The sequence below is a fragment of the Thermobia domestica genome, chromosome 9 (assembly GCF_964235325.1).
Source record: "Thermobia domestica chromosome 9, izTheDome1.hap1.1, whole genome shotgun sequence".
Classification (NCBI taxonomy): domain Eukaryota; kingdom Metazoa; phylum Arthropoda; class Insecta; order Zygentoma; family Lepismatidae; genus Thermobia; species Thermobia domestica.
Window position 1 is genome coordinate 7506535 of NC_137462.1, and position 20009 is coordinate 7526543.

The following is a 20009-nucleotide window of genomic DNA, read 5'->3' on the forward strand; positions in this document are numbered from 1 at the left end:
AGTGAAATTCATTCACGGAATCTGAATTCCTTTTACAACACGTGCTGTCAATGGAATACGATTCGTCTTCTAAAAGGGACAAATCTCGACAAATCATATCATAAACGATTAAAAAAAAAGAAAGAAAAAAGAAAAAAAAGAAAAGAAAAAGCTGTTGAAATAAAGTTTATAGAGTAACAGTCGCGTAGCATCAATAGCGTTTTGTGCGCCATTTTCAGCAGGTGGTAAATTGATGCTAAATTAAATCTCTATAGAAATAGTTATATATATTTGACATGTGATGGAAAATATGACAATTTCATTCACTATTTTTTTTTAACATAAGTAAAGAAAAACGTTATTTGTTATGGCATAAATACTTGTGAATCGCATATTTATACGAAATTATTTCAAATTTATTTATGAAATAAAGTAACGTTTATTTTTTTTTTGAATGTCCTCCCTGTATGACAGGCTTGCCATCCATGCGATAATTTATCATGATATATGATAATATATGCCTTAATGTTATATTCGATAATGACCTTGCGATAGAAATTGAATATACGATAATTTTTAGAACGAACACATTTAGCAGTTTTTGAATGTCTAAATAAATTGTAGATGTACATTAAATAATTATAAAACACACACACTGAGGTTTTTAACAGTCATTCCCGATAAAAATAAATCAATATCGATTTGAGAATTAGGAAATAGTGAACTTCATTATTTAAATTCAATTACGTTTACAAACGTGTCTAAATATTGTACAGAATGGTGTTAATAAGGATTAAAATATGGTGAGAACAGTGTTATTATTATTATTATTATTATTATTATTATTATTATTATTATTATTATTATTATTATTATTATTATTATTATTATTATTATTATACTTTTTTCTAGAATTTTTATCATGTGCATAACGAATATACGATAATTTTTGTAATATACGTTAATTTTAAAGACGAAAATCGATAATTTTGTTCTCTGAGGTTGGCAACTCTCTTATGTGATCACTCGTTGAAGCCTGTAAGTTTGAAAATGAAATATTTATGATGTGTTCATATACAGGCGATGGACAAAAAATTTAAAAACACTTCATACAGGACACGTAAGTTTGGCCCTTCACTGTACAACACGTGTTGCGGTTGCCGATCGTTTTTTTGTTTTCAATGTGTCATGTGGACCTTCCTCTTCCGTCAGCAGTAACCAGTTCACCTGTGTGTGTCGTGGTGCGGTAAAATGGGCGACCTGACAGATTTCCAAAGAGGCACGATCGTTGGTGCCCGTCTGGCAACAGTGGCGAACATTGTAGAGGTATCAAAAGGCACTGTGTCCAATGTCACGAGCGCATACACAATTCATGGGCAAACGACGTCTGCAAAGCACAACAGTGATCGAAAGACAATCTTGTCAGATAGGGACCGGAGGGCATTAAAAGCGGATTGTAGCAGCTAAAAAAAAGACCACTGCAATGAAAATTACGTCTGAACTCAATTCCGGCATACAGAACCCGGTTTCATCGAAAACAGTGCGACGGGAACTTCATAAATTGAAAATTCATGGCAGGGCCGCTATCGCCAAACACCTGGTCACAGCAGTAAATGCGAAAAGGCATATCCAATAGTGCAAGGACCACAAGGCGTGGACTCATGAGCAGTGGAAACATGTAATGTGGTCTGATGAATCAGCCTTCACGGTCGTGTTTACCTATGGAGAACACCGTCGCAGGCCTATGATACAGACTTTCTGCTCCCAACTGTAAAGCATGCGGGTGATTCTGTTACAGTATGGACAGTGTGTGATATCGTGGTTTTCTGCAGGTCCCATCATAGCTCTGCATGGAATGATGAATGCTAAGGCGTATGAGTATGAGGCCATTTTGGGGGACCAGTTCTACCCATGGCCCAAATATTGTTCCCTAGTGGTGATGCCATCTAACAAGATGATTTGGCACCCTGTCACTCTGGAAAAACGGTGAAATCGTGGTTTGAGGAGCATGACCAGGAGCTATCACACCTCCCCTGGGTCCCACAATCACCAGATCTGAACATCATTTAGCCATTGTGGTGTGAGTTTGAAAGGCGTGTTCGGTCTCATTACCCTCCACCAACATCCCTTAAGGAACTGGAGCATGTTTTGGAGGAACAATGGTACAAAATTCCACACACCACGATTCAGGAGCTGTATACGCCCATTCCACGTCGGATCCAAGCTGTTTTGGATGCAAATGGGAGCCCAACACCATACCAGGTATGATTTTGACAATTTTGCAAACGTTTTAGATTTTTTGTCCAACCCCTATTTTTGACCAGCTTTTACTTATTTGCTGTTCAGTAATATGCATTTTGTACATTGTGTCAGGCCCGTAGCCAGAACACTACAACAGAGATGGGGAAGCTGAGATAATTTCTTGGGGGACTAACTTGAGTTCACCTTATACTAATAGATACTTACGAACAAACAACCGAAAGTTTTAGTGGGGAGCTGAAAGTGGTCGCAGGAAGTGCTCAGGCCTCCCTGTGCACCGCTAGCTACGGTTCTGCATTGTATGCTGTATAACAGTGATATCAACTTCAAAATAAGTTTTGAACATTGTATCTCAAAATCATCCCAAATTTCACTTCATAAACTCTAAAATTTCCTTAGTAGCAAGGTTGGTTGGCCCACCGTTGTGGATTGAGCGGGATTTGGTCAAAACGGTGGGTGGTGGTAGGTGCGAGCCAACAGCGGAAAAACTTAAATTGGCCCAACGTTGGTTAAATATATGGTTGGCCAACCAACTATTCTCCCGCCCTTCACGCAATGATGCTAGAATTGATTGTTTTTTCAACCAAGAAATGCGTTACTTTAGCGTTGGCTAAATGTCGGGAAACCGCTCTTTTGGGTGGGAAATGGTTACCAAAGTGACCAAACCTGACGTTGGGCCACCGTTGGTATGTCGCATTGCCACCATTTTTCCAACGTTAGGCCAACCGATTTTGCTATTATAACTCGACAAGTTTCAAACCAAGATGCGCAGATCGCTGCGGAGCACTTCGTATTCCGCCGTCCTCCCCACTACTCTTCCATCCACTGATCTGGCTTTGAAAGTTCCAGTGATACTAACTCAGCAAACTTATGTTACAACAAATATCACCTGCTAAAATGTATAAAGTCCGAATTTTAATTTTTTTAGTAGGTAAGCATAAGCAACCTCATGGTAGAGGTCTGCATGAGCTCGGGCCTAGGGCCGGGCCCGGGCCGTAAATTTTTAAATAAACAATAATATTTCTCTGGACCTTTTCGGGCATAATACAACGATATTTTCTGGAGAACTTTTAACGCACACCTAAATTTGTAACTTGAGACGCCCACACTTAAAATCACTGTGCAATTGAGAGAAAAGCTGTGTAATAGAGAGAAAAAAACTAAAAGTAACATAAATAAATATGCTTAGCTTGTCTGAGTGAAAATACTGCTTCTGACACTGAATTAAAGGAACAAGAGCATTGGGAACAACGTGTCTTGGTTTTTTCTTCAAGACAATATCAGTTTATATTATATGAAAATTTATATAATGACTTTTTTTTTTTTTTTAAGAGAATTCATAGTTAACTAAATGTAAAGGATAACCTTTATTTCCTTGTTGTCTCTGAATCATGAAAGCTTTTAAACTGCAAAATTAAACATTTAATTGTTGCAAATAAAAAGTACAATTTTGCCTTAATTGTTAAGTTTTTGTAATTCGGGCTTATTTCGGGCTCATTTGATTATCACATGGGGCCTGGCCTAAATGCTAAAACATATTTCTAACTCGGGTCGGGCCTCATATTATTAATTCACGGGCCGGGCCTGTGCAGACTACCTCATGGATACACTGTAAGCAGTGACGCTTTCCGACGGGGCGATCCCTTCACGCCTTCTGAAAGGAAAATTTCTCTTTTTGTTATTATTTTTTCATTGGTACGAACTGGCACAGTCAATATACAGCTTTTACACTCAAATGTCGTAGAAAATCCTCAGACCATTCCGCTCCCTGCAGATTGCAACACTGCAAAACATCATCGTCGCGGAGAAGGGAGTGGGGAAATGTAGGATTAGGTGCGCAACAGCTAGGCTGTAGCGTTCTGTTTACAAACTTTTTTACTTATAGGATTAAAGAGCGTTTCAACTCTAAGACATTTGTAAAATCAAGATTATTGATCATTGAATACCTAGATGTGAGATATTATTAAGTATTTTGCGTGTTGGCAGGTCCTGGACTAATTAGTTTTATTTTAAATTTATTTTACTTCTATTTTGGGCCTGGAAATTTTTTGCTCGTGTTTTTCGATATTAAACTTCCTTTTTAATTTCCAATATTTTAATTTATTTTTTTTTCAAATGATCGCAATGAAGTAAATTTGGTTATAGGTATAAAACGAAAAAAAAAAAAGATGATTTAATTAAGTGCTGTACTCGTAGAATAAGTTAACCCATAATTTCAACAATGAGTGGGTGTTAACAGGGGCGTCTGAAGAAAATTTTCTAGGAAGGGGCCCATCTCCATGGTAGCTACATTACGTCTGGTATTTCTGGTGTTTAATATACGTGGTTTGCTATATCACGTATACATTTTTGTGAGCCAAGGGGGCCCGGGCAACACCCTGTCCTTCCCTTCGGGTATTAAAAAGAATTTAAAATCAAATAAGTGGAATAGAGAAATTTTTCCCTAACAAAATTTCTTCTAATACAACTCTTCTTCCCACTCAATTTAGAATAAAACAATGTCCGCCCCCCCCCCCCGCTTGGTTTAATGGCAGCGCTCTGCTTTTGGCACATAAAGATCCCAGGTTCAATCACCTGTTGGGAGCATTGGACGCGTTACAGTAGTCTTTTTATGAGCAAGACTACGCATCTTGCATCAAACGAAATGCAAATTTTTGTGATCGAGTGTAAATTATTTTTATGTGGGTAGAATGTCTAAAATTTACGAACTAGAGAAATTGTAACTGAAAAGGGACATTTTGTATCGTCGATGGGAAATTTTTCTGAGAATATCTGGGAACTCTGCCCTGAATTCCCGTTTACCTAATTAATTAAATACCCTATGACGTGACAATCACGCATTGCATCGGACATTCATGGTTTTGTCCTCATTCAGTGCTAACAGCATTTATAATAATTGTTCAGTAATAATTCCCTTCTTTTTACAGACGCATGTTATTATTGTTTTTCTTTCGCTGAAGGCGAGCGGTTCAGTTTTAGTTCGTTTCCCCAAGTGACTCATCATCGCGTTTCGTTGCGTGCAGACTGTTTTCACGAACGAACGAGACAAAAGCGTTACAGATCCCACACCCAATGCCCCGCCCCCCCTTTTTTTGCAGACATCACACTAAACAAGTTATGCTGCTGTTCTCAAGGACGTTGAGTATCCTCTTGCAATAGTGGATTCTTTTTAATTTTGTTTTTGTGTGTTCTTTTTAGTTGTTACTTTTCTTTTGATGGTTTGAAAATGTTCCCTGCTGTAGAGGGAAGGTATATCCAGATCCACTTGAATTACTCAGTACTTTACCCATAAAAATCAGAAGCAACAAAACGTGTTGTCTCTCATTACGTTATTTGTATTATATTTTTCTTTAAAACGAAACAAGGAGAGGTTTGAGACCAGTTAAGAATGCTCCAAAAGCATTGCCAGAACGAACTTGAAAATAATTAATTATTCTTATTAACTTCTACAGGCTTTATACCAATTCTTCTATGTACTTCATTATTATACTCATTAAACAAATAATATATCTATCCATTTATAATTTCCTTGAGTACTAAAGTTTTTCCACATGTTTTATTTAAGAGTTTTGTTAAAACGTTCTGCGATATGTTGTTTTACGAAGACACATGCTCAAAATGGACGGTTCAAAATTGAAAAATTCGCAAAATATCATCTCTCTATGACACAGTTCCCGAGATATGACTCCTTAAATCTCCCGAAATCCGAACTTTTTTTTTACCAATATCTGGGGAACGGTGACCAGTGGCCACTGGTGACTATTTGGTACCAAAATGTTCACCATTCTCTTAGGTATTGATCAACATCAATATGATCTCTGCGTGACTTACAGTTCCCGAGATACGGCCCCTTAAATCTCCCGAAATCCAAACTTTTTTGGCCAATATCTCGAGAACGGTAAGAGTGACGCGAAAAAAATCCATCAGTTATTTAGATAGTTTTTGATGTTCTATTAAATGGAGGACTCAAATTGAAAAAAATCGCAAATAGCAATCACACAAACACACACACACACATAGATATAGAGAATTCAGTAACGTACTTAAGTTCGTTGAAATTTGATATTTTAACTCTTATCTTTCTTTCGATGCTTTTATTAAATTACTGTTCTGTTTGATAGAACTAAATCTCAGAACTTAAATTTCATGCACTTAACTAAAGCTCTGAAATTTACAGATTGGTAAACCGGATGTCAATACAATATTTTCATGTAATTTTTAGTCAAGCTTTACATTTTACGGTAAAATTTAATTATTATCCAGAAATAATTATGGAGCGCCTGTTTCTTATACAACCCAGACTATCACTAAAGTGTAAATGGTTGCAGACGTCTAGACGTTCTGTTAACTTCAGTGTTTTCGTAATAAAATCTTACAGTTTAACGTCCTACGTTTATGGCCTTTAGGCTAAGGGACGCGATGATTAAGGCAAGTGAATGATGATGGACGAATTGGTGAAATGAAAATGTAGGAGAAAACAGGAATACCCCAAGAAAATCCACGGTCACCATGTTGTTCCCCACAAACTTACTTGACTGATGATCAAACCAAGGACTTTCCACGCACTAGAAGTAAGTGTTCTACCACTGAGCCATCGTGCGCGACTATTATCACTATTTTCAACAAAATGTAGGTATAATAATGCTAAGTTACAGAATAAGGAATGAATCGATGTTGTTCCCGTTAAATTCGATATCTGAAATACTAAAGAGTCTCACAAAATTATAAACTGGTCATATTTTTGGATCAAAAGATCCAATATATTTCAGGCAAACATTTTCTTGTAAGCCTTATATCTCGAGAACTACATATGGTGTAGCCAAACCAAAACTAACAATTTACGCAGTATGATATGCTTATTCCGTATATAAAAAAACAAAAACCCGATTTAGAAGCCGTACCAAACTTTTATAGCCCCTGACCCAAAAACTTATTATTGGCCAAGATCACTATCTTTCGGTGCATTTTTTTGAATCATTCCGAAAAGTCTTGTTTAAAAAAAAACTTACAGAACAACCTATCCCTATCACATAGATTAACAAATGTATTAAGTTTATGTTTTAATAGTTATCTGCCAATCATTAATAAATTTGTTATATTTATCTTCAGTATATTTTAACCAATATGACAACAAAAATTATATATGTTAGTTGATGAGCATGAAAAGTTAGAAATTTGAACTAATTTATTTTAAATCTAGAAATTTGAACTAATTTATTTTAAAACTAGAAATTTGAACTAATTTATTTTAAATCTAAAAATTTGAACTAATTTATTTTAAATCTAGAAATTTGAACTAATTTATTTTAAATCTAGAAATTTGAACTAATTTATTTTAAATCTAGAAATTTGAACTAATTTATTTTAAATCTAACTTTAACAACATTGTTTAGAAAATAGTATTTTAAAACGTTGATAAGTTTTTAGTAGCTATTGATGTTAAAATTATTTTGAATTAAAGAATTTGTATATCTTTACTATCTACAAGGGTACTAACTTGCTAAGTTTACAATTGACTTATAATTCATTATACTTATTATATTAGTTGTAACCTATTGTATAAGGTTTCATTATGTAATACTTTTACGAGTGCTGTATTTTGGTTTATAAGTTGGTCGCAACTGTCAAAATGAAATTATTATTATTATTATTAACTACAGCTACCAGGGCAGGCCCGCAACCAGGGGGGCTAGAGGGCCTGCCCCCCTAAACTTTTCATGGCCCCTCCAGACCTTAATACAAAAAACACAATTTAGATATTTGTAAGAGAATTTTTAATGACTTAGCCCCTCCTAACATATTCGTGTCCCCCACAATCCTCTGTGGCAGGTTTCGGGCCTGTACCAGAGTCGTTTTATTTTGGACTTTTAACAATGAAATAGGGAAGAAAGTTGATCATGGTTTGTATAGGTAAAGAATCATTTCAGTATTAAAATTGTGGTCGGACAAAGTATAATTTCGGTAAATCTATTGGCAATCAAAATGGCCGGTCACGGTATTCGAATCCAGGACCTTTCAATTAGAAAAAATCTTTAATCATCTACGTCTTCATAGTAATAATAAACCAAACTCCTGAGGCAGCAGCCCTTGGGGGAAAGAGTGTGTCTACTAGTCGGTTTGTGGCATTCACCTGTTTAAGGTGATGTGTGGTCAGGACATCGGTTCCCCTCGATGTTAATGTTGGCATTTTTGAAACAGAGTTTTCAAAACTTCTTTCTTACAGTTACTCCCCAATTATCCTCAAGATACTGTGTGGGCACCGAAATGCTAACACTGTCTGGTGAGTAGGTCACCCATCTTTTCTGGGATCAAACCCAACACTGCTTGACTTTGCTGATTGACACAAAAAGCGCTATTCTAGTGCAACTAAGGCGTCGTTTCCTTTTTTATTATTATTAATAATAGTTCTTCAAATAATTATTTGTTATTCTAATAAATTTTTTGAATCATTACTTTATTTTGAATATTCCAATACTGTATAAGGTTATTTCAATTTCATCAACAGCACTTTTGGGTCACCCTGTTAGTTACAGGGAAACGCTACCGTCGCATCTGTTTTAGTTGTTCCGGTCAATGAACGGTTTCCTTGTCTTCGCTGCTTCCTTCCTGCCCTGCTCACTCCTCTTCATCCCCTGACAGTGAAGCTTTTTTCTCTTTGAAAAAAGAATCACCCCCAACACACACCACAATAATATCCTCCTTGTTCTGGCCTACGAAATCTGATACACTATTTTCCTTCGAACTTAATCTTAGCAGATTATTTCAGCAACAGTTTGCGTTCAAAATCACCGACTTTGTAAAAAATCTCACCGCTTTGTTTCACTGTGTCAGCATGTTAAAAATGAGTTTTCTTTTCTGTTTGCTAGGTAGCGTTACTTTATTCTCCAAAGATGAGAGATGTGTCTACCGATACACCTCAAGAAGTTGAACAAATCTATATGGGCGAGGGAAATTCTCATGTGTAGTTTTTGAGAAAGTCGAAAAAAACACCTTTTGGTGGGGAAACAACGGTGTGAGGGTTTTCTTGAGTTTTTTTTTTTTTTTTTTTTGTTTTCTCCAACATTCTTCATTGCATTATTTCGGTCATTATTATCACCTGTTCCTTTAGCCTCGGAGCATAATTGTGGGATGTTTAAGTACTTGAAAAATCATCACAACAACAATTATTACTACTACAGTTATTAATGTTAATAATAATAATAATAATAATAATAATAATAATAATAATAATAATAATAATAATAATAATAATATGCGCTGTTATCATTCCTATAGGAAAATCTGTAGGCCTATATACACGTATATTTTGCATGCGAAAGATAATTTACACTTGAATCAAATACATAGAAATTAGCATTGCTTCTGTGTAATATCCAATATATATGGATTTCCAAAAATCCTTCCTTAGTGGTAACTTACGTCGCAAGTTCCATGTATCCTCCAAATTTGAAACGTCGAGCTTAATCGGTTTGAGTCTGGGAGTTGATATGATCAATAAATCAGGACTTCTTCTGTGGGAGACCCGGGTTCGATTTCCGGTGGGAGCTCATGTGGTTCGGATTCCACGTTAATCAGTAGGTTCACGTCTCATATAGCCTCGCTGCTGAAAGGGACGCTAAACTCAAAATCAACTCAACTCAGAACTTCTATTTAGAATTGATTACTAACAGAAGTGTCCACTCTTCGCATTTGATGAATGTTATGCAACCTGGAATACATGATAGTTGTTTGGGTTGCCTAACTTGAACGACTTACGCTCTTCCTCTCGGGATTCGTATTTTAAAACTTCTAAAATAGTCTGCGTTTTTCCGATAGAGTTACCTACAAGTATGCCAAACCATAACGATGTGAAGTAAATTTCTAAAAATGTCAAATAAATAAATAAATAAACATTCATCTTTATACATGAGAAGATTTAATTTACTATTTTATGTTACTTTCATTAATTTGTTGTTTACATTAACTTATCCAGAGTGGCTCCGTTGTACAGCACTTATTTCGGTGCCTAGGGCGCCTCGTTCGATTCCCGGCCAAGTAAGTTTGTGGTGAACAACATGGTATCCGTCGATTTCCTCGGGGTACTCCTGTTCCCTCCTACATTACCATTCCACTAATTCTTCCATCATCATTCACTTGCCTTAATCATCCGTCTCCCTTAGCCTAAAGGGAATAATTGTGGAACGTTAAACTTAAAGATTGCATATTATTTCATTAATCCCTCTATGTTTAAATGACAACTAGTTTGGTTGTCTATGAACGCTTGGCCTTGGGCGCCACACAATCAGGGGCGTCATTTAGGGGGGCAGGGAGGGGCATTTGCCCCCCCCCCTGAGTTTGAGATTTATATAGATTTTATCTATAGAGTAGTAGTAAATGAGTGAAAAACGCGAAAGTTCACTTATATCGAGGGGTTTTGCCACCCCCCCCTCCCAAAGCAAAATCTGAAATGACGCTTCTGCACACAATTTTTAAAGTTTCAAATCATTTTGTGGATAAGTATGGGACTCTTATAGATTGGCTAAAGGGGACATCATATTCTAGTAGTTACAGCGTTGGACTCACTTCCGCGTGGTCCCGGATTCGATTCCCTGCCGGTGCTTCCCGAATTTCAGCCTCCACCGAGCGTCGTGAGGCAAATTGGGGAGTCGCGTGAATAAAAGATTTGACGGCCAATAGCTCCTGATACGTCTGTTAGAGACAGACTACGTGTTCGTCGTAGATAGACTTAGTTTAGCCTGTGGCTAACAGATGGCGTTGTAGTTGCTCAGCCCCATAATAGCTGTCATGTAGTGGTTACGTTATAAAATGGCTATGTTCCGTCTCTCGATACGTATCAGAATGAAAACGCTAACTAGTAGCGAGTAACTATTTTAAAATGAGCTCAGTCCCAAAAAAGAAAGTTAAAATTCCTCTGTTTTAACCCTCTATTCAAACCATAAGCAGGGGTGCCCACAAGGGGGGGGGGGCTATGACGCAAAGTGCGTCATTGAAATATTTGGGGGGGGTAAAATCTGTATAAATACGTTTGAGGGAGTGTAAGAATTAATCGAAAAGAAGATTTTTTTTTTCATGGAAGAACACCTACGGGTAGACAATTGGGGGGATGCGTCATGGACATAATGGGGGGGGGGGCACCACTGCCATAAGTGCTAAAATACATCATTTCTGGTTTCAATGTTTATTACTATAGGATAGAAGATCGATTGTTGGAGACTTAATCAAAGTTTTAAGAAAAGGTTTCACTTCCGTCCTTATCTCTTTAACAAAACCGGAAGTGGTAGAAAACAACTTCGATTTCCAGTCTTTGATATTGATCTTTATTTAGAGCGAAAACGAAACAGATTCAATGTCCACTACTGCTATCCCCGTATTCAGATCCGGAAATGATAGAAATTTTGATTTCCGGTTTCAGTATTGAGCTTAATAGGACAAAAATGATAGACAAGGAGAAGACGTTTTTGATACAGATTCAGTGTTGCAAGAATATAGGCTATTTCCTCTTTACCGGGGGACAGTTCCGATTACCACCCACTGAAGTTTTTAAGATTTTGCTAGTACGTATGTATTAACCAACTTCTGAATACAGCTCATGAGGCCAATTGGAATTTGACTTGACTGGATTTTGAGTTTAACGTTTCACTTAGCAGCAGCAGCAAAGCTATATGAGACGTGGACCTACTGGTTAACGTGGAATCCAAATTACATGAGCTCCCACCGGGAATCGAACCCGGGTCTCCCACGCCAGAGGCGCGTACGCTGTATAGCCACAAAGGAACTCCCAATTGGAATTTGCTTGTTTACTGAAGTTTCGCGTCCCTTTTCAGCGTCAAGATAACATGAGACGTGGACCTAAGTTTGAAAAATGAAATGAAATCTTTAAGTTTTATGTCCCACGGTTATGCTGGTTAGGCTAAAATAGACGGTGATGATGAGTAATGAATGAAATGGTGGAATGAAGTAAGTGGGAGGAAACGGGAGAACCCCGAGAAATCCCACGCACACGGTGTTTGTCCACCCCAAAGTTCACTTGGCGGGGGCTGGGATCGAACCCGGGACTCCAAGTACCAGAGGTGAACGCTCTACCACTGAGCCACCGCGGCCTCGAGCTAAGTTTGAGTTGGAATTCGAATCACCAAAATGTGTTTAAATTTTCCAAGGCTTTCCACCGGGTCCGGACCACCCCAACACTTTCTAATCCAACATACATTTATGTATCTTCTTAATAAAACTATTAGGCCTAATTGTTTAACAAGGATTGGTCTTACATTTCATCTGTATTTTTTCTCTTATAAAAACAATCTAGTTATATCATTTTTTTCCTGAAAATATGGGTGGAAGTATTTTACAGTTACTTATCGGGTTCAGAATAATACCCGTTCAATTGATGTAATATTGGATTTCTCCCCCCCTACTCCCTCAAAACTTGGACAATTCCCAACAAAAAATTTTGGGTGCGCGTTGATCCTGTACAATAAAGGCACGCGGGCTAGAAACTAGACCACCAGGGAGGGTTAGGTATTATTATTTAAAATAGAATTCCACCTATGCAATGGTTTAATCCTCTCGCAACTACCGAGTTTCGCAATTAGTCACAATGCACGTCATAAGATTTGGCCCTCTTTTGTGTTGACTTTTGGCAATGTTCACGATGTTTTAAAATACTAAATATACAAAAAAGAAGAAGAAGAAGAAGCCCAACGCGACTGTGTGCACTGGATATAAACTTTAAAACCTGGAGGTTTGCATGTGCAAGGGGACAAGACAAGATTAGTCATTTGCTAATTTTTGTGTTTCTTCGTCCCCTGCCGTAACGTGTCACACAGTATGAGGTCGTCTCAGTTCGTTCACATCGAGTTACGGTGCATCATCGTCATGTAAAACATATTATTGCATCCTGTCTCTGTGTCTGTGTCGGTGAGTGACTGGCTCTATGTCTCTCTCTGATTCGTTTTAGCTGCAGCATAATTATTGTGTATGACTCACCTCGTGTGAAAGCCACTGTATAAGAACAAAGTGCAAGTAAACAAACGAGGCCAAAACTAGAATGCGTTGCGAAAGATGGGGGACGGTGGTCAGCTTTTTTTTTAGTTCATTTCTTTTGTTACATGGACTGCAGATGTGCAAGCTGCCATCTGCCTGTGTTTAACTTTGGTCTTGCTATTGCCAAAAGAACCTCTCCTTGACGTTTGTTATATTAGTTACTTTAAGTGGCCAATTGACTATGATAACCAAAGGCGGATGGGGACTCAATCCTAGAAAGCAAAAATAAAACAGAAAAAACAAATGTTTTGAACAGTGGCGTACGTAGAGGGTGGGTTCTCGGGTTCCGTACCCCCGATATCCCGACTATTTTGTAAATTTAATCTAGTTTTAGGGTAGATTTTACAAATTTTAATATAATTTAGCTCATATTGAATTTGAATCCTCAAAAATCTAGTAGCCCTCCGGAAATGAATTCCCACGTACGTGCCTGGCTTCGAATACATAAACTTTTTATTATTATTATTATTATTTGTGAGTTCACCCTCATACCATTTTCCTACATTTAAAAGATAAACATGACACTCTATACTCTCTCCCTCCTGTGCATCTCAAATAACTCCTCTCCTCTTTCCCAAAGTAAGCCTGTGTTTCGTGGAGGGAGGGGGTCGCACTGGTGCAAGTGGTCTCTAGTATGACCCCATTCCGAAGCCATGTGAGTTTGTAGTGAGCAACATCAGGTTTGTGTCTTATCGGGGTTCTCCCGTTTCTCTCCTTTGTCTCATTGCACCAAAATTTTCATGATAATTCACTTTCATGAATCATACATTGCATTAACATAACGGACATAACCGTGGTAGTCTATTTTTACCACATTTTTTAAGAACCTCTTTCTGGACGTGTAGTCCAGAGTTCCTTGTATATACAGTACAGCAGTATATAAAGTAAGGATACTCTAGAAGTTGTTTCAGTATTCTGAAAATATTTCTAGAAAATTTCAGAACATTATTTCCTTTTTTGTGGTACTAAAACATACGTCGTTCCTGACAATATTTTTTTATTTTGCTTGAATAATCTATTTATTTATTTATTTATCGTATATGTAGCAAAATAAACTTTTAATTAACAAATTGTGTTTCTCAAACGGTGACATATACTTTTTACGCACATACTACTTGCAATAGTAGTACTGCTCACCACAGCCAGAACGCTAATGCAGAGGGGGTAGGGGGCTGAGAGCACTTTTTAGGGACGATAACTTGAGTTCCCCCTTACATTCATATATATGCCCACTAACAAACAACAGAAAGTTTCAGGGGGTCTGAAGGTAACCGCAGAAGTCGCAGCCTCTCTTCCACTCCTAGCTACGGTGCTGCTGCATACTCTTCATTGACTAGACCCTGACTCACATTAAGGGTCTTCACTACAGCGAAATTAAACTTCCGCTAATTTTAGAGTTTTTCTGCAATATCTTCAAAACAAATAAAAATATTCGAAAAGCAGAAACGTAGTGAACTAGACAATACGATTTTGCATGTGATACCGTTATCACAACTCACGTATCTGTTTCCGATTTGGAACTGAAGATAGATTTAGCATTTTTTTTTTTTTTTTTTTTTTTTTGCGGGTTCTGTAAATAGCGGTATACCAAAAACAGATAGGTGAATTGTGGTAACGGTATCACATGCAAAATCGTATTGTCTAGTTCACTACGTTTCTGCTTTTCCAATATTTTTATTTGTTTTGAAGATATTGCAGAAAAACTCTAAAATTAGCGGTAGTTTAATTTCGCTGTAGTGAAGACTCTTAAGTAAATTACAATTCATGATTGAGTCTAAAGTATAAACATAAGGCTCATATTTCACTTAATGGTAATTATTCTCAAACTTCATTTAATTTGAATAATCAAACAGTAGGACTACGGTGGAAATACGAGAGCTACTCATCCTTTATAAACACAAGTGAAGAAGAAGAAGAAGGGTCAAAAGTGCTTTTAAGATCATGATGCATGATTTAACATATTTCTACCCCTCGTCACATATGTGGTTGGTGCTGTTTCCCAGTATTCTGTCAACGGATTCTCCCCTGCTATTAATATAAGTGATTTACCACGTAGAACGAGCATTAATTAATCTGAACGGAGGAATAAAACCCACGAAATATGTCTTTATTACACCTCAATTCACATTTTGTTTGATGACATTGGCGCCTGTATCCCCGAGTGAACCAACTTTCGTCTTTTAATAAATATCCTGATGTCACTCCCAAGATTCCACGTACAGCATACTTAGGTAGTCAACTCGTGTCACTATTATTGACATATGAATCGCTCAGCCGATGGTTCAACCTGGTGATATTAACTGTAGCACTCTGTCTCTATAAGCTATCAGCGTGACTTCCTCAATATGCTGTGGTTTCAACATGTAATTGGGTTTGACACCATTTGTAGTAGGAAAGGGGCAGCTGCTTTTGGGAGGGTTGTTGATGAAAAAGGGTGTCCTCTCTCTCTCTCTCTCTCTCGTAGTACTATATCCAACATATTGTTCGACCGGAAATTGAAGTTGATGGTAATAATAGCTACTTCCGTTTTCAATGGCTGCTGTACGCCAACTGCTTTAATCGGAAACATTCTCTTTGTTATCAACTTCAAGACAAATCTCGACTTTCCATTGTTCTGTTTATTCAAGTAGTAAGAACCACAATTTGTTACATTAAATAATTAGTTACATTTTACCATTATTTATTACATTACTAATTTTATTTATGGATTCTTGCGGACAACGCCAAAGGAGAAAGAAAAACAATTTTATATATTATTCCATATTGTATTGACCATCATATCCTATTCATATTTCAGTTATATTCAAGCGTTTCTCAAACTCTGATACGTGGACCAAAAGTTATCCTCATGATCCATTCTTCTGGTCCTCTTATACTGAACATTAGTTCAAAAAAGAGATGCCGTGGTGGCTCAGTGGTAGAGCGTTCACCTCTGATGTGGGGTTCTTGGTTCGATCCCAGCTCGCGCCAAGTGGTTTGTCGAAAAGATGTAAGAGCTTTTTCGCGCCAGTCATCGTGAGGGAAATTTTCCTTATTCACACTATGCAAATGTCGGGATGGTACCTAGCACACAGGTCCCAGGCCACTTCCTCCCTCTCCCATACCTTTCTTCTTTCCCCGGCGGGGTCCTTTTGACGCGGGGCCGTTTTGACTCGGACCTTTCTGTCCGGACCCTTCTGACGTGACACCGAAATTAATACGATTGGTACGTCAACTTTTGGTATAACGAGTGCTTCTTTAGCAGTTGTGTACTTAACAGTCTGTATCCTTAAAATCTCTGCTGTTAAAAGCGAAAAACCTTACGTTCTCATGTCTAAAATACAATTTTCACCCAGAATATTTGTCCAATAAAATTAGCTTAAGAAACAAGAAATATAGATACTGTGGAGAACACTTATCAGAATTGTTTGTTTGTGTTTTGAATCGGGCACGTGGGCTTCCCTGCTGCACTGCACTCGTGTCGCTTAAATACGGCTGTTTATTCTGATCTTGAGAATGCATTCACAAAGCCCTCGTTGTGTCCAACGTTTTTCTGTGAAGAACTCCTCTTGCTCTGTGATCATGTTCTGTTAAGTGTTGACTGCTGCTCGTCATACTCTTCTCCTCGACACGTCATCAAGGTCACCGGAAAAATTGTCGGCAAAAGTGAATTCATTGTTTTTATCATTACTTTTTCAATGATCAGGGGGTGTAAATGAAATCCTGTTGAGTAACAAAACAAGAGAGCACGCTATAGAGTGCATGTGTCTGTTGATGTTTAATACTTTATATTAGGCCACTGCCATCTAGTGGTGGGAAAAATAAACACACATGAGTCACTGCCATCTCGTGACAATAATTGTAAACATTAATTTTGATTTTTCTTGTTGCTTGCTATGTTAATATTGTTTTTATTTAATCGTTGGCGCCTTAAAAGGTTATTGACTTACTTCTACATGTGTCATGTCCCTGTTCTTATTCATAATTTTGTTAAAATAAACTATTAGTTAAAGTAAAAAAAGTACGTAATTTATGTCATTCATAGATGAATCAGTGGACGACAAAATCATTCAGGATCCTGTCCTCTTTCAAAGATTTTATTTTATTTCATTTTTTAACTGCAAGTTTAGGTCATTTGTACATTATGAATGAGATTTCCGTTTTGAATGATCGCATGCGATCTGTCTCTGCTTTCTCGATTCACTAAATCCCAAGATTTAACTGAAAAAAAAAAAAAAAGTGTTCTATTTGAAGTCAATTGTAAGAAATCCGAGGCAACTAGGAGTAAATGGAACTTGTACGAGTAGTGACAATTTATTCTCCTACCGAGAATAAAATGACTAATGAAGAACGCTAAAACAAACGATTAATCAATCGAGATGTCCAAACATATCTCCAAAATGGCTGCAATGTCATTGCTCGTATAAATTCCGTATCTAGATTTCAGCGCTCATAGTGTCCAAGTGTGACCAAAGTTGTTCTAGATGTGAACGTGTTCGTTTGTTCATTAGTATTATCATGTAAGTGGACCTTATAAAGACTGTACTGTCAGCACTCTTGAACGAAACTAAATTTTTGATTTTTTTTTTCAGTAGATAGCCAGGAACTTATCTCGGCCGAGGTCGTTAATGGAGTCAACTTGCTAACATATTCACCGGTAAGAGTGAATTTTACGGTGGACATCCATATACCGTGTAAAATCTATAAAATTTCCTAGCTTCTATGCAACATGAATAGCAGCAAAGCATTGCTGGTTGCATATAATAGAATGATATGTAGTCTTTCTTACTGCAAATATCTTGACTGAGTTCGTTAATGCAGGCAATCCGTTAACATCTTCACGGGTAACGGAGACTTTTACTGTAGTTATCCATACCCCGTTTAGAAATCGACAAAATTGCCTAGCTTCTATGCAATCTGGACAGCAGCAAAGCTTTGTTGGTTGCCTATAATTGAAGGATATGCGTTTTTCTTACTGCAATTATCTCGACCATTAATGGAGTCAATCTATTAACATTTTCATGGGTAGCGGTGACTTTTATGATTGCAATCCATATCCCGTTTAAAATTTATAACATTCCTAGCTTCTATACAACCTGAACAGCAGTAAAGCATTGCTGGATGCCTATAATAAAGGATATGTAGCTTTTCTTAGTGAAATTATCTCGACCGAGTTCGTTAATGGAGTAAATATGTTAACATCTTCACGGGTAACGGTGACTTTGACGGTGGCTATTCATATCCTGTTAAAATCTATAACATTCCCTAGCTTCTATGTAACCCTTAGAGCAGCAAAGCATTGCTAGTAGCCTATGATAAAAGGAAAAATAGCTTCTCTTACGGCAATTATCTTCATTGAGTTCGTTAATGGACTCAATCCTTTAACATCTTCATGTGTAAACAGTGACATTAACAGTGGCTATCAATATCCCGTTTTATATTTTAGAACAATTGAAACACTGGAATAAAGGTATATAATTGTAAGTTACACTTCACGCCGTTAGATGGCAGCAAATATCCCTCAGCGTTGGACATCTACCGGACGAAATTGAAACTTATAGGCGTGATGTTGTTTACTGTCTCTACAAGAGTTTATTAATCTTTACCTGAAGATTTCTCAGGGTGCTCCCATTTACTTTTACTTTAGCATAATCCCTGTATAAACATTGTTTGAATTTATGTAATTTTTAAAACCATAGTTGTGAGGCTGAAACTTAATTTCGGCGTTTTTTTTTTCTTAAATAAAAATAACTCGATAATGCCTAATATGTGCTACTAATGCTTTTGTTTGTTTTCTCTTTCCAGCAATCCTATCTCATGAAGTTCGGGTATCTTCCTCAGTCTGACCTCGAAACCGGGAACCTCCGGACGGAAGAACAGCTCAAAGAAGCAATCAAAACTTTACAGGTAAGTCAATTGTATACCATCGATCTTGAGGTGTGGCAGTTCGCTGTTTGAAGTTTGAGAGCTCATTGCGTTATTTAGGGGGGGGAGTAGGGCAGGATTCGTAGCCTCTAGCCTTTTCTAGTCTTCCTATTTCTTCTTTTACTGCAATAATAATAATAATAATAATAATAATAATAATAATAATAATAATAATAATAATAATAATAGCAAGTGATTTTAGTTTCACATTGTACCTAATATATTTCCTTGAGACGCTGAATCGATTCCAAAACATTGCTATTCATTATCTTTTTTTTTTTTTTTCTGTAGCGCAAAAATTTTAAACCGGAAATTGTTAATTTCAACCACTCCTGGTTTAAATAGAGGATTAATGGAGGAGATGGAAAGATATTCTTGGACACTGAATTTATTGCAAAAGGCCCCTTCTCTACAGGGTGGCCCAAAAGTAGGTATACAGTCCTGTACTGATTGGTCATGACATTTTATATAATTTACGTATTGTTATCCATACAGGTATTGACTTAGTTTCTTCCTTATCTTTTCTTAATTTATTTTTACTTATATCTTAAGCTCGGAACAAACCAAAGTAAATAAATTCATTATCTTAATAAATTAAAATGCCATACATGATCGATGTATGTAGGTCTGTATACCTACTTTTGGGCCACCCTGTATATCTGTAACTGTTTTTTCTCTAATACCTGTCGACAGAGGGACAACGCCATTCTATAAGACTTCCGACTGTTATGCATAGCACACTTTGAAATAATAATAATAAAATAATAATAATAATAATAATAATAATAATAATAATAATAATAATAATAATAATAAAGTTGGAACCC

The 20009-nt window shown here is 37.0% G+C and overlaps 1 protein-coding gene across 2 annotated transcripts in view; it reads left to right on the top strand.

Annotated features, from left to right (window-relative positions):
• Nucleotides 1–20009, top strand: part of LOC145694375 (matrix metalloproteinase-2-like) — a 429459-nt gene that overhangs the window by 208941 nt on the left and 200509 nt on the right. For both annotated transcript variants that reach the window (XM_081770541.1, XM_081770542.1), the window contains exon 2: nucleotides 19063–19164. In XM_081770541.1, the coding sequence (XP_081626667.1) occupies nucleotides 19063–19164 (102 nt within the window). The remainder of the gene's footprint in view (nucleotides 1–19062; nucleotides 19165–20009) is intronic.